Source organism: Oncorhynchus kisutch, linkage group LG4 (genome assembly GCF_002021735.2).
Source record: "Oncorhynchus kisutch isolate 150728-3 linkage group LG4, Okis_V2, whole genome shotgun sequence".
In the NCBI taxonomy this organism is placed as follows: domain Eukaryota; kingdom Metazoa; phylum Chordata; class Actinopteri; order Salmoniformes; family Salmonidae; genus Oncorhynchus; species Oncorhynchus kisutch.
In genome coordinates, this window is record NC_034177.2 from 17,449,127 (window position 1) to 17,464,443 (window position 15,317).

Consider the following 15,317-nt stretch of genomic DNA (forward strand, 5'->3'; position numbering starts at 1 on the left):
AATGATATAACTACTACAATCTACACCAGTGGTTCCCAACTTTTGTTGTAGCCTCAGACAAACTTACCTGATTCAACTCATTGAGGGCCTGATGGTTAGTTGACAAGTTGAATCAGGTGTGCTTGACAAGGACTACAATAAAAATGTGTACTGTTGGGGGTATTCAGGGACCGGGGTGGTCCTAAAGTGAAATCTACATCCACTTGAGGTACAAGGAGAGCTAAAGTAAATGCACCCAATGAACTTTCACAGAATTGTAAACATTTTATTTTCTCCCTTTTTATGAAATGATTGCGCTTGTGTTAATATTTGGGCTTTCATACATTTCCCCTCTTCTCTCTTTCAAAGTATATGCCATACTTTGTGCTGGACATCTTTCAAGACCATCCTGGCTTTCCCGGTCTTTTTCTGGCTTGTGCATACAGTGGCACCCTGAGGTATCCAATCCCTGTCTGTAATATGCATCAAGTCATAAATCAGCATATGACTGACACCACTGATGACATCATGGCTGGTAATTCACTGCTTTACAGTACCGCCTCCACCAGCATCAACGCTATGGCAGCTGTTACCATGGATGATCTACTGAAACCAACTCTAGCCAACATGTCAGAGAAGAGGTTGATTTTAATTTCCAGAGGGCTGTGTAAGCGCAATTTTAAAGTTATATTTTTTGTATTAGGTCAGCAACTATTTCTCTAAAGTGAAAAACACCCTAAATAGTTTGATTATTTAATAATTTGGTACAAAAACCAATGTGGTACAAAAGAATGTGACCTTATCAAGCTGGCGTTGTAGCATCTAATGTGTCGCTGTGTTTTAGCTTTCATGTATGGGGCTGGATGTATCACGGTGGCTGCTCTCTCATCCTTCTTGGACTGGGGAGTTCTTCAAGTAGGTTCCTCCCTTCACCATATTACATTCCTCATGTTTAAAGTCTCTGTAGGCCACGGACTCAGATCAGGTACACGAAAGGCTTTCTTATGGACACCAATACAAGTGTACCAAAATGCTGTCCTGACATACAGCCATAAGCCTTGGGGACTGAGAATAATGAAGGATTTGTCCAGTGTCACATTGTCCCTATTCTTCTCCTCCTCAGGGGTCCTTCACAGTCATGGGAGTGGTCAGTGGCCCACTTCTTGGGGCTTTCATCCTGGGGATGTTTGTTCCCGCTAGTAACAGGCCGGTGAGTTGGACAAGATGCTGTTTGCACAATGGGAACATTTGGGAAGAGAGAGAAGATCAGCTGCTCATGTAATAGGAGTTACAGGGGTGTCCATCCATGATTCCATTTTGATGCTTAGGAGGGTGCCATGATTTGATATGGGGGTATTGCCCCGTACCCTTTTTCACCTTTGTAATTCCAAACCTCCATAGGAAGATTATTTGTACAGCTAATACCACAGTTTTCATAATGACTGATTGCCTTCAGAGATTATATTACTTTTCAAATAAAATAAAATAAAATGTATTTATATAGCCCTTCGTACATCAGCTGATATCTCAAAGTGCTGTACAGAAACCCAGCCTAAAACCCCAAACTGCAAGCAATGCAGGTGTAGAAGCACGGTGGCTAGGAAAAACTCCCTAGAAAGGCCAATACCTAGGAAGAAACCTAGAGAGGAACCAGGCTATGTGGGGTGGCCAGTCCTCTTCTGGCTGTGCCGGGTGGAGATTATAACAGAACATGGCCAAGATGTTCAAATGTTCATAAATGACCAGCATGGTCGAATAATAATAAGGCAGAACAGTTGAAACTGGAGCAGCAGCACAGTCAGGTGGAAGTTGAAACTGGAGCAGCAGCATGGTCAGGTGGACTGGGGACAGCAAGGAGTCATCATGTCAGGTAGTCCTGGGGCATGGTCCTAGGGCTCAGGTCCTCCGAGAGAGAGAAAGAAAGAGAGAAGGAGAGAATTAGAGAACGCACACTTAGATTCACACAGGACACCGAATAGGACAGGAGAAGTACTCCAGATATAACAAACTGACCCCAGCCCCCCGACACATAAACTACTGCAGCATAAATACTGGAGGCTGAGACAGGAGGGGTCAGGAGACACTGTGGCCCCATCCGAGGACACCCCCGGACAGGGCCAAACAGGAAGGATATAACCCCACCCACTTTGCCAAAGCACAGCCCCCACACCACTAGAGGGATATCTTCAACCACCAACTTACCATCCTGAGACAAGGATAGGAACCCTCCATAGGAAGATTATTTGTACAGCTAATACCACAGTTTTCATAATGACTGATTGCCTTCAGAGATTATATTACTTTTGTCTTTAGGGCGTGTTTAGTGGCGTGGCGGTGGGCTTCTCCATCTCCTTGTGGCTGGTCATTGGATCAACCCTCCATCCTCCCAGTCTGCAGACCATGGGTGTCCTGCCCACCTATACAGATCAGTGTCCATCAAGTAACAGCACAGTCAACAGCAGCCTGGGCATGGACACACCCTCCGCCTCGACGCCGCTTCCCCTATATCAACATGGGTGAGGAAGACATATGGAGAGACATACTAACAAATTGAGAGTAGTACCACCAGTAGAAGTAGCAAAAGTGTGTTACTATCATCAATCATAGATCTCATTAAAGTGTTCATAACTCAATAACTTGTCTCTTATCTTGAATGTTGGATAGTTTACAGCCCAGATGTTCCTGGTCTGGGCATATGGTTAGGAAAGACTCTTGGCCTTATGAGGTACGCTGACCAAGGAAATATTTCTCCACAGACGGACGAGTCTGCAGAACTTTTATTCCATGTCCTACCTCTACTTTGGTGCCGTGGGGACAATTTCAGTGGTGCTGGTTGGGGTAGCTGTGAGCTATGCAACAGGTAATAAAAGTATGATTTATTTATCATTTCCTCTGTTTTTATCGTTTAATACCATGTCTTGACCATTCAGCTCAAACAGACACACAGTGCATTCGGAAAGTATTCAGACCCCTTGACTTTTCCAAGTTTTGTTACATTACAGCCTTATTCTAAAATTGATTCCATTTTTTTTTTTGTTTCCTCAATCAACCTACACAATACCCCATAATGACAAAGCAAAAACAGTGTTTTTTTTGTTTTGTTTTTTGCATATTTACATAAGTATTCAGACCCTTTACTCAGTACTTTGTTGAAGCACCTTAGGCAGTGATTACAGCCTTGATTCTTCTTGGGTATGATGCTACATACAAGCTTAGCACACCTGTATTTGAGGAGTTTCTCATATTCTGCTCTGCATATCCTCTCAAGCACTGTCCGGTTGGATGGAGAGCGTCGCTGCACAGCTATTTTCAGGTTTCTCCAGAGATGTTAGATTGGGTTCAAGTACGGGCTCTGGCTGGGCAACTCAAGGACATTCAGAGACTTGTCCCGAAGCCTCTGCTCCTTTGTCTTGGCTGTGTGCTTAGGGTCGTTGTCCTGTTGGAAGGTGAACCTTCACCCCAGTCTGAAAACCTGCTCTAGAGCGCTCAGGACATCATCAAGGATATCTCTGTACTTTGCTCCGTTCATCTTTCCCTCGATCCTAACTAGTTTCCCAGTCCCTGCCGCTGAAAAACATCCCCACAGCATGATGCTGTCACCACGCTTCACTATAGGGATGGTGCCTGGTATCCTCCAGACGTGACGCTTGGCATTCAAGCCAAAGAGTAAAATCTTAATTTCATCAGACCAGAGAATCATGTTGGTGGAGTGCTGCAGATATGGTTGTCCTTCTAGAAGGTTCTCCCATCTCCACAGTGGAACTCTGGAGCTCTGTCAGAGTGACCATCAGGTTCTTGGTCACCACCCTGACCAAGGCCCTTCTCCCCCGATTGCTCAGTTTGGCCAGGCAGCCAGCTCTAGGAAGAGTCTTGGTGTTTCCAAACTTATTCCATTTTAAGAATGATGGAGGCCATTGTGTTCTTGGGGACCTTCCTTGCTGCCGACATTTTTTCTTACCCTTCCCCATGTCTGTGCCTCGACACAATCTTGTCTCGGAGCTCTATGGACAATTCCTTCGACCTCATGGCTTGGTTTTTGCTCTGACATGCACTGTCAACTATGGGACCTTATATAGACAGGAGTGTGCCTTTCCAAATCATGTCCAATCAATTGAATTAACCACATGTGAACTCCAATCAAGTTGTAGAAACATCAAGGATGATCAATGGAAACAGAATGCACCTGAGCTCAATTTAGAATTTCACAGCAAAGGGTCTGAATACTTATGTAAATAAGGTATTTCTGTTTATTTTAATTTTATAAATTAGCAAAATATTCTACAAAACTGTTTTCGCTTTGTTGTTATAGGGTATTGTGTGTAGATTGAAGAAAAAAATGTAATTTAATCCAGAATAAGGCTGTAACCTAACAAAATGTGGAAAATGGGAAGGGGTCTGAATACTTCCCGAATGCACTGTATATACACGCTGTGTGTGTGTGTGTAATTATATTTTCTGTTTAAACAGGACCTACCAAGAGAAATACCATTGACCCTGGCTTGCTCTGGTGGGACTTACAACAGAAAACCCTGGACAGTCAGATGGACAATCCACAGATAGTGCCTCTACACCACTTGCACAATGAAGATGTTGGTGAAAAAGAGGCCCTGAGGAAAACTACCTTAACTCAATGTTCCCCAATAAAGTATAGAGAGCTTTGAGAGAAGAGAGGTGGACACACACACGCAGAGTACCAGTCAAAAGTTTGGACACGTACTCATTTAAGGGTTTTTCTTTATTTGACTATTTTCTACATTGTATAAAAATAGTGACGACATCAAAACTATGAAATAACACACATGGAATCATGTAGTAACCAAAAAGTGTTGAACAAATCTAAATATATTTTTTTATTCTTCAAAGTTGCCTCCCTTTGCCTTGACGACAGCTTTGCACACTCTGGACATTCTCAAAACCAGCTTCACCTGGAATGCTTTTTCAACAGTCTTGAAGGAGTTCCCACAAATGCTGAGCACTTGTTGGCTGCTTTTTCTTCACTCTACGGTCCAACTCATCCCAAATGATCTCAATTAGGTTGAGGTCGGGTGATTGTGGAGGCCAGGTCATCTGAACCAGCACTCCATCACTCTCCTTCTTGGTCAAATAGCCCTTACATAGCCTGGAGGTGTGTTGGGTTATTGTCGTGTTGAAAGACAAATGATAGTCCCACTATACACAAACCAGATGGGATGGTTTATCGCTGCAGAATGCAGTGGTAACCATGCTGGTTAAGTGTGCCTTGAATTCTAAATCATTTACAGACAGTGTCACCATCAAAGCAATGTCACATCTCCATGCTTCACGGTGGAAACTACACATGTGGAGATTATCCGTTCACCTACTCTGCGTCTACACGGCAGTTGGAACCAAAAATCTCAAATTTGGACTCATCAGACCAAAGGAAAGATTTCCACTGGTGTAATGTCCATTGTTTGTGTTTTTTGGCCCAAGCAAGTCTCTTCTTATTATTACTGTCCTTTAGTAGTGGTTTCTTTGCAGCAATTCAACCATGAAGGCCTGATTCACGCAGTCTCCTCTGAACAGTTGATGTTTAGATGTGTCTATTACTTGAACTCTATGAAGCATTTATTTGTGCTGCAATCTCTGAGGCTGGTAACTCTCTAATGAACTTATCCTCTGCAGCAGAGAACTCTGGGTCTTCCTTTCCTGTGGCGGTCCTCATGAGAGCCAGTTTCATGATCGCGCTTGATGGTTTTTATCACAGCACTTGAAGAAACTTTCAAAGTTCTTGACATTTTCTGGATTGACTGACCTTCATGTTTAAAGTAATGATGGACTGTCATTTCTCTTTGCTTATTTGAGCTGTTTTTGCCATAATATGGACTTGGTCTTTTACCAAATAGGGCAATCTTCTGTATACCACCCCTACCTTGTCACAACACAACTGATTGGCTCAAACTCATTATTTTCCACAAATTAACAAAGCACTACCTCATGAAGCTGAGTGAGAGAATGCCAAGAGTGTGCAAAGCTGTCAACAAGGCAAAGGGTGGCTACTTTGAAGAATCTCAAATATAAAATATATTTTTGGATACATGATTCCATATGTGTTATTTCATAGTTTTGAAGTCTTCACTATTATTCTACAATGTAGAAAATAGTAAAAATAAAGAAAAACCCTTGAATGACTAGGTGTGTCAACTTTTGACTGGTACTGTATATCTCTATATCGAAAGGGACAGAAATTGTCATCCTCAGGCACAGCAGTTTGAGGTTCTTCAGCAACATGTACATCATGTACAATTTATCTGAGGTAGCCAGTATATGTTCATATCATGGGTTTTGAATAGAATATTTTGGATGGGACACATGGTCTTTCATTTTAAAATGAGATTTCATTGTAGTTATATAAGGGGATATAGCAGACCTAGATAAATACTGATTTAGCTTGGAGTATGCACTTTTGGGACATAGTACCGGGAAAACTTAAATCAAGTGCAGCTCAACTATTTGAAAGCATTTTGACCTTGGTCTGTAATGAATTATACTATGTTACATAGTTGTAAGCAATATAACAATGTCTGACTAAACACTACAGTTTTACAGTAGCTGCCTATGTAACTACCATGCAAGTACACAGTTATAGCAACACTTAAGTAGAATGGAAAGGTTTTCATTTAATTTTAGTCAGTTGGCAATCAGTTGAATGGAATCAATCAATAGAATCAAATAAAGCTGCAGATGTTTTTTGTCATTGATCAAAGGACCTTTCACAAAGGAGTCCATTATGGTTCTGTCCACATGCCTTATCAGCTACACACACACCTGCAATTCCAACCGTGGCGATGATAAACATGAAACCCAATGAGAGCATCCCGAAACCAAAGTGTTGACGCATCATATCGCCTAGTCTCCTTTCCTCCTGATATAAACTTTAAAAAAAATCTGATATGAAAGAACTGGACAGATGAATGGACATTCCCAGCAGTTATTTATTATAATGCCTTCACTTTTCTTCAGTGCAGATAAATGAAAGGAGACAAGTATAGGAATCCACTTTAGACTATTGAGATGTAGCTTTATGCTCAGGGACATTCTTTGAAATCCAGGAATATAGACTGGATGATTGTTTAGCAACAAAACCGACGAGTGCGCAACTACTGTATGGGGCAAAACAGACAGGATTGGCTTAGATGGTTCACAACATGTAAACTATATTTAAAAACATAAATGTGCACAGTGAGCACTTGTCTCTCAAATAAATCGGTACAATTGTTGGTTAGCTAGCTAGCAAATGTTTTGCCATATTAGCATTGATATAAAATCCGGCTGGTCGTTCATTCTATCGGTTCAGTTGCCAGAGACGCAACCCAGTCGCTAAGTATTTTTGTTCTGTATCTATGGACGCGACCCAGTTGTTTGTTCAAACTGTTTTATTGCCATACTGGCTGGCAACGTTTTTATCCCTTGCTTGCTAGCTAGCCAACTACGGCTAACTTGCAGTCACGTTCAAACTGTGCAGCCAGAATAACAGCAAAGTAGCTGCATTTGCATTTGTTTAAGCTGTTTTCTAGTGACAATTATTTGGAAACATCCATAACAATGGGCTAATGATGCACGATGACACCTGACATAGACAATGTGCTCTTTCATCACTGTTGTTCAGAGGAGCTAGCCAACAACACAGCTAACAAAATCACTTCAAACTGAAGCTCGAAAGACTGCAGACTAGCTGCATTTCTTCTAAAATGTCTTTGTATATATCCATAAAAAATTTGCTGATTCATGATGTTGGATTCTAGCTGGAAATATACTTACTATACTAGAAGTTAATGATGACATAGGTGGCAGGTAGCCTAGTGGTTAGAGCGTTGGACTAGTAACCGAAAGGTTGCAAGATCAAATCCCTGAGCTGACAAGGTAAAAATCTGTCTTCTGTACAAGGCAGTTAACTCACTGTTCCTAGGCTGTCATTGAAAATAAGATTTTGTACTTAACTGACTTGCCTAGTTAAATAAAAGGTCAAATAAAGTATTAGGAATGTATATGTTGGGGTCAATGGAGGGTGGATAAGAACGTATTATTTCTTAGGGATCCCCAACGCAGTAGCTACTCTTCCTGGGGTCCAAACACATTAAAGCACTTACAGTACATATAAAACAGTACATTATTACACCACTACATATTTACAATACAAAATGTATAATACCACCATACAACAATATTACAATGTGTGACAATGATGCGTGTGTCTGTACCTTTTGTGTGTCTCTTCACAGTCCCCGCTGTTCCATAAGGTGCATTTTTACCTGTTTTAAAAACAATTTGATTTCACTGCTTGCATCAGTTACCTGATGTGGAAAAGAGTTCCATGTAGTCATGGCTCTATGTAGTACTGTGTGCCTCCCATAGTCTGCTCTGGACATGGGGATTGTGAAGAGACCTCTGGTGGCATGTCTTGTGGGGTATGCATGGGTGTCAAAGCTGTGTGCTAGTATTTTAAGGAGACTGCTCGGTACATTCAGCTTGTCAAAACTTCTTACAAAAACAGGTAGTGATGACGTCAATCTCTCTTCCACTTTGAGCCATGAGAGATTGACATGCATATCATTAATGCCCGCTCTCAGTGTACTTTTAAGGGCCAGCCGTGCTGCCCTGTTCTGAGCCAACTGCAAAGTCCCTCTTTGTGGCACCTGACCACATTACAGAAGTCTAGGTACTACAAAACTAGGGCCTGTAGGACCTGCCTTGTTGACAGTGTTGTTAAGAAGGCAGAGAAGCTCTTTTTTATGGACAGACTTCTCCCCATCTTAGCTACTTTTGTATCAATATGTTTTGACCATGACAGTTTACAATCTAGGGTTACTACAAGCAGTTTAGTCGCAATTTTATCCAGAAGTTTACTAAGGGTTGGTAACAGGCTATTTGAGTCAGTAAATGGGGCTTTACTATTCTTGGGTAGTGGAATGACTTTTTCTTTCCTCTAGGCCTGAGGGAACACACTTTCTAGTATACTTAAATTGAAGATGTGGCAAATTCGTCCGCTATTATCCTCAGTAATTTTACATGCAGACCCCGGTGGCTTATTGTTGATAGACAACAATTATTTCACCTCTTCAACACACTCTACGGAATTCAAAAGCACAACACTTATCTTTCATAATTTGGTCAGATATACTTGGATATGTAGTGTCAGCGTTTGTTGCTGGGATGTCATTCCTAAGTTTGATTGTCTTGCCAATGAAAAAGTAATTAAAGTAGTTGGTGTAATGAACACGAAGGGAGACAGAGATGGTTTCAAGCGCAGGGCACAGCAGGTGTTTATTGCGAAGGACCACAGGAGGAGGCAGGTAGCTGGGTCCAGGGGCAGGCAAAAGGTCATACACAGGAGGAGGTAGGTAGCTGGGTCCAGGGGCAGGCAGAAGGTCATACACAGGGGGTCCAAAAGGGCAACAGTACAGGCAGGGAAAAGGCTAGTAATGTAGTCTGGGAGATCAGGCAAAAACTATCATACATGGGAGGCGTAAATCACGAGGAAACCCAGCGCTCTGAAAGATGAAACAAACAATACCTTACAGTGATGGGGTGCAAATAACTGCACTAAATAGTGTGTGATAATCACATACAGGTGTGTGAACAGGTGATTAGAATTCAGGTGATTGGGATCTGGAGAGTGAGCTGCGTTCAGGGGATCTAGGTGTTTTGAGAGTGTGAGTTGGAAGCAGACGTTACAGTTGGCAATTTCAGTGGGTTTTGTGATGAATGAGCCATCTGATTCAATGAATGATGGAGCCAAGTTTACCTTTTTCCCAAAATTTCATCTAAGATGCTCCAACGCTTTTTACTATCATTCATTTTTGTTTCATAGTATAGTTTATTTGTATTAAGTTCAGTCACATGATTTCTTAATTTGTAATACGTTTGCCAATCGATTGAGCTGCCAGACTTATTTGCCATACCTTTTGTCTCATCCCTCTCAACCATACAATTGTTCAATTCCTCATCAATCCAAGGGGATTTAACAGTTTTCACAGTCATTTTTGCATGCTTATTAGCAACTGGAATAAGCAATTTCATAAATGTGTCAATTGCAGCGTCTGGTTGCTCCTCATTACACACCACAGACCAGCAAATATTCTTTACATCATCAACATAAGAATCACTAGAAAACTTATTGTATGACCTTTTATACACTATATTAAGCCCAGGCTTTGGCACTTTGGTTCTCCTAGATATGGCTACTATATTGTGATCACTACATCCTATGGATTTGGATACTGTCCCCACAGTGACCGTACGTATATACCCCAACCAGAAGCCATGGATTACTGGCAACATCCGCATTGAGCTAAAGGCTAGAGCTGCTGCGTTCAAGGAGTGGGACTCTAACCCGGAAGCTTATAATAAATCCTGTTATGCCCTCCGACGAACCATCAAACAGGCAAAGCGTCAATACAGGACTAAGATTGAATCGTACTACACCGGCTCATCAGATGTGGCAGGGCTTGCAAACCATTACAGGCTACAAAGGGAAACACAGCTGAGAGCTGCCCAGTGACACGAGCCTACCAGACGAGCTAAACTACTTCTATGCTCGCTTCGAGGCAAATAACACTGAAACATGCATGAGAGCACCAGCTGTTCCGGAAGACTGTGTGATCACGCTCTCCACAGCCGATGTGAGTAAGACCTTTAAACAGGTCAACATTCACAAGGCCACAGGGCCAGGCGGATTACCAGGACGTGTACTGCGAGCATGCGCTGATCAACTGGCAAGGGTTTTTAGTGACATTTTCAAACTCTCCCTGTCCGAGTCTGTAATACCAACATGTTTTAAGCAGACCACCATAGTGCCTGTGCCCAAGAACATTAACATTAACATTAGTAACCTGCCTAAATGACTACCAACCCGTAGCACTCACATATGCAGCCATAAAGTGCTTTGAAAGGCTGGTCATGGCTCACATCACAATTATCCCAGAAATCCTAGACGCATTCCAATTTGCATACCGCCCCAACAGATCCAAAGATGATGCAATCTCTATATTGCACTCCACACTGACCTTTCCCACCTGGACAAAAGGAACACTTATGTGAGAATGCAATTCATTGACTACAGCTCAGTGTTCAATACCATTGTGCCCTCAAAGCTTATCAATAAGCTAAGGACCCTGGGACTAAACACCTCCCTCTGCAACTGGATCCTGGACTTCCTGACGGGCTGCCCCCAGGTGGTAACAACATATCCGCCGCCCTGATCCTCAACACAGGGGCCCTTCAGGGGTGCGTGCTCAGTCCCCTCCTGTACTCCCTGTTCACTCCTGACTGCATTGTCAGGCACGACTCCAACGCCATCAATAAGTTTGCCAACGACACAACAGTGGTAGGCCTGATCACAGACAACGACGAGACAGCCTATAGGGAGGAGGTCAGAGACCTGGCCATGTGGTGCCAGGACAACATCCTCTCCCTCAATGTGTTCAAGACAAAGGAGATGATTGTGGACGACAGAAAAAAAGATAACCGTGCACACCCCCATTCTCATCGACGGGGCTGCAGTGGAGCAGGTTGAGAGCTTCAAGTTCCTTGGTGTCTACATCACCAACAAACTAACATGATCCAAGCACACCAATACAGTCGTGAAGAGGGCACAACAAAACCTATTCCTGTTCAGGAGACTGAAACCATTTGTCATGGGTCCTCAGATCCTCAAAAGGTTCTACAGCTGCACCATCGAGAGCATCATGACTGGTTGCATCACTGCCTGGTATGGCAACTGCTCGGCCTTCGACCGCAAGGCACTACAGAGCGTAATGCGAACGGCCCAGTACATCACTGGGGCCAAGCTTCCTGCCATCCATGACCTCTATACCAGGCGGTGTCAAAGAAAGGCCCTAAAAATTGCCAAAGGAAGGTCCTAAAATTGCCAAAGACTCCAGCCACCCTAGTCATAGACTGTTCACTCTGCTACCGCACGGCAAGTGGTACCAGAGTGCGAAGTCTAGGTCCAAGAGGCTTCGAAACAGCTTCTACCCCCAAGCCATAAGACTCCTGAACATCTAGTCAAATGGCTACTCAGACTATTTGCATCGACCTACATGTACATATTACCTCAACTAAACGGTGCCCCCACACATTGACTCTGTACCGGTACCCCCCCTGTATATAGTCTCGCTATTGTTATTTTACTGCTGCTCTTAAATTACTTGTCACTTTTATTTCTTATTCTTATCTGTATTTTTTAAAACTGCATTGTTGGTTAGGGGCTCGTAAGTAAGGTCTACTACACCTGTGGTAAACGGCACATGTGACTAATACAATGGCTTTTCATGGCTCAACATAGAGGAGAGATTGACTGCATCACTACTTGTCTGTGAGAGGTATTGACATGTTGAAAGCACCTAGCTGTCTGTTCAAATGACTAGCATACCCATGCATACTCCACAAGACATGCCACCAGGGGTTTCGTCACAGTCCCCAAGTACAAAACTGATTTGGAAAAGGCACAGTACTACACTGAGCCATGACTACACGGAACTCTATTCAACATCAAGTAACTCATACAAGCAGTAAAATCAGATTTAGAAAAGATAAGTACACATTATGGAACAATGCAGACTGAGGAGACACACACACAGGCACACACACTACACACATGTATGTATTGTGGTATTATAAATGTTGTATTGTAGATATGTAATGGTGTAATATGTACTGTTATTTGATTTTTGGTTTAATTTGTTTGGATCCCAGGAAGAGTAGCTGCCGCCTTGGCATCAGCTAATGGGAATACTTAATAAATACAATACAAATGAAAGAGTAACTTATTTCACAAGATGTTATATCTGGAGTACTTCTCCTGTCCTATTCGGTGTCCTGTGTGAATCTAAGTGTGCGTTCTCTAATTCTCTCCTTCTCTCTTTCTTTCTCTCTCTCGGAGGACCTGAGCCCTAGGACCATGCCCCAGGACTACCTGACATGATGACTCCTTGCTGTCCCCAGTCCACCTGGCCATGCTGCTGTTCCAGTTTCAACTGACCTGAGCCCTAGGACCATGCCCCAGGACTACCTGACATGATGACTCCTTGCTGTCCCCAGTCCACCTGGCCATGCTGCTGCTCCAGTTTCAACTTCCACCCGACTGTGCTGCTGCTCCAGTTTCAACTGTTCTGCCTTATTATTATTCGACCATGCTGGTCATTTATGAACATTTGAACATCTTGGCCATGTTCTGTTATAATCTCCACCCGGCACAGCCAGAAGAGGACTGGCCACCCCACATAGCCTGGTTCCTCTCTAGGTTTCTTCCTAGGTATTGGCCTTTCTAGGGAGTTTTTCCTAGCCACCGTGCTTCTACACCTGCATTGCTTGCTGTTTGGTGTTTTAGGCTGGGTTTCTGTACAGCACTTTGAGATATCAGCTGATGTACGAAGGGCTATATAAATAAATTGGATTTGATGTTCTTCTCAAGCGACAATTTCCACAACTTCTAATAGAATAAGCCATTGACAAAGAATGCTTTCAAAATATTTTTGTTCGTGGAATTGATGTAATGAATACTATGTGCAAGTATTTGTAATATATTGGACAGTGAAGTAAAAATGAGAATTTTTGCTCTATTCCAGCAATTTGGATGAGATCATTTATCCTAATGGGCTAATTGAGGGAAACTTATAACACCTTGTTTTTTTGCCTATGGTTACACAATTTTACTAATTGAAATACCATAACACCTTCTGCTTTTTTGCCTATGGTTACACAATTTTACTAATTGAAAAACCATAAGAGATAGGACAGCTTTATATCCTGATAAATCCAACTGAACATGCTACCTATGCAATAGATCAGATGTATCAATATCAACCATTTGCATTAAAAGTAGGTCATTTTTATAGGATAAGTGGGCTACTGATGAAATGTTGCAACACCTATATCAAAATTATGTAATTTATTTACCAGGTTGTGTGTCTAATAGACAAACTTGTGCATGCATTAGCTGTGTAATGTCATGGCCATAGGCTATATATTGATGGGGAAAAACACATGTATGCTTAAATTCTGGACAGAATGTGTAGTTTATTTCAATCACCGAGATCAAAACATTGCCTAGCAAATATAATGCTGACGAATGTTGTTGAGGATTCAACATAGGTTTACACGTCTTTGTTTTCTTGCAGTCACCACCCTCTTTGGCCCGCTTTTAGCTAAATTGACGACAAATACATTTGGGACAAACCGAGACCAAGACGCTCAATCTTAAACGACACGAGGCTTGTATTATGAATTAAATAAACCCCAAGTTTTGTGAAATGAATGTTGCTGCCTGTCCACATTGATAGCATCAGCTACTGGAGGTCCGTGTTCCTTTCTCGTGCCAGATATCTCCCAACTCCATCACCATTCTTCCGCGGCCCGGTTAGAATCTTCGTCTGCGACAGCGCAGTCCAGGCGTTGAATACCGGGAAGAGCCAGGTCTCTTTGATTCAATTTATCAAGAAATGATGAGAGGAGACGTTTATTTAAGTGGTCTGTAAGGGTCCTTTCTTCTTCAACATTTGTATCGGATTCTTCTACTGTCTCAGGCCTTGGGGTTTGTGGTGGTAAGGCCCCCGACTCATTGGACAACAAGCCGTTCGAATATTCCTCCTCCCCGGACTCTTGGCCTCGCTTACTCCCGGTATCTGTGGCTGATTCCGACTCCATTCGTAGAGAATTCAAGCTCGTTTGCAACGCAGAATTTTCCAGCTCTTTTAATCTTTTGCTGTGTGTAGTGCCTGCGTTGGAGCATGCATGACTAGCTTCATTTCCAGACAACTCAACTTCGTTGTCGAGAGCTTCTTCAGCTGGCTCCATAATGCTTCACGTGACGTCATGAAAATAGATACGTCTGCTCCTCCAATTTGGACTGTTTAAATGTTATATTTCTTTGTGTAGTGAGAAGGCTGGTTTGTTCGTGTTGAAAATAATTGGGTTTATTTTTTAGATTTATTCTAATAATATCAACAAGCTGGTAGGAAACTGGTGGAAAAAGCAAGTCCTTTTACTTTTTAAAATTCAAAACCTTTGCTTGGAAACCATAACAATACTAAATATATAACTAGAATGTATTAGACACAAAGTGTAAATCCAATAAACAAGTCAATCAAACAGATTGGGTTCGTTTGAGACGTCACTTAAACGAGCCATTTAATTCAAAAACGTTTTATTAACAAATATCAACAAACAAAACAGGATTAGTCACATACAAGCATACATACAAACTATTTACATTGTCAGGAATCCTAAACAAACAAATCATGTTCATTAATAATACAAGTTTTAATTGCCTTTTTTCCCCCATTTTAGTTAAAGTAGTGCCATATTGTTTAAATTCATTT

At 42.2% G+C, this 15,317-nt stretch overlaps 1 protein-coding gene across 1 annotated transcript in view; it reads left to right on the forward strand.

Moving 5' to 3' along the window:
- The window catches only part of slc5a5 (solute carrier family 5 member 5), a 30,855-nt gene extending 26,150 nt beyond the window's left edge, over positions 1–4,705 (forward strand). Inside the window, exons 9-15 of the mRNA XM_020479769.2 lie at positions 349–437; positions 534–646; positions 824–894; positions 1,103–1,189; positions 2,293–2,495; positions 2,736–2,839; positions 4,447–4,705. Coding sequence (XP_020335358.2) covers positions 349–437; positions 534–646; positions 824–894; positions 1,103–1,189; positions 2,293–2,495; positions 2,736–2,839; positions 4,447–4,640 — 861 coding nt within the window. The 3' untranslated portion in view covers positions 4,641–4,705. The remainder of the gene's footprint in view (positions 1–348; positions 438–533; positions 647–823; positions 895–1,102; positions 1,190–2,292; positions 2,496–2,735; positions 2,840–4,446) is intronic.
- Positions 4,706–15,317: the final 10,612 nt, after the last annotated feature.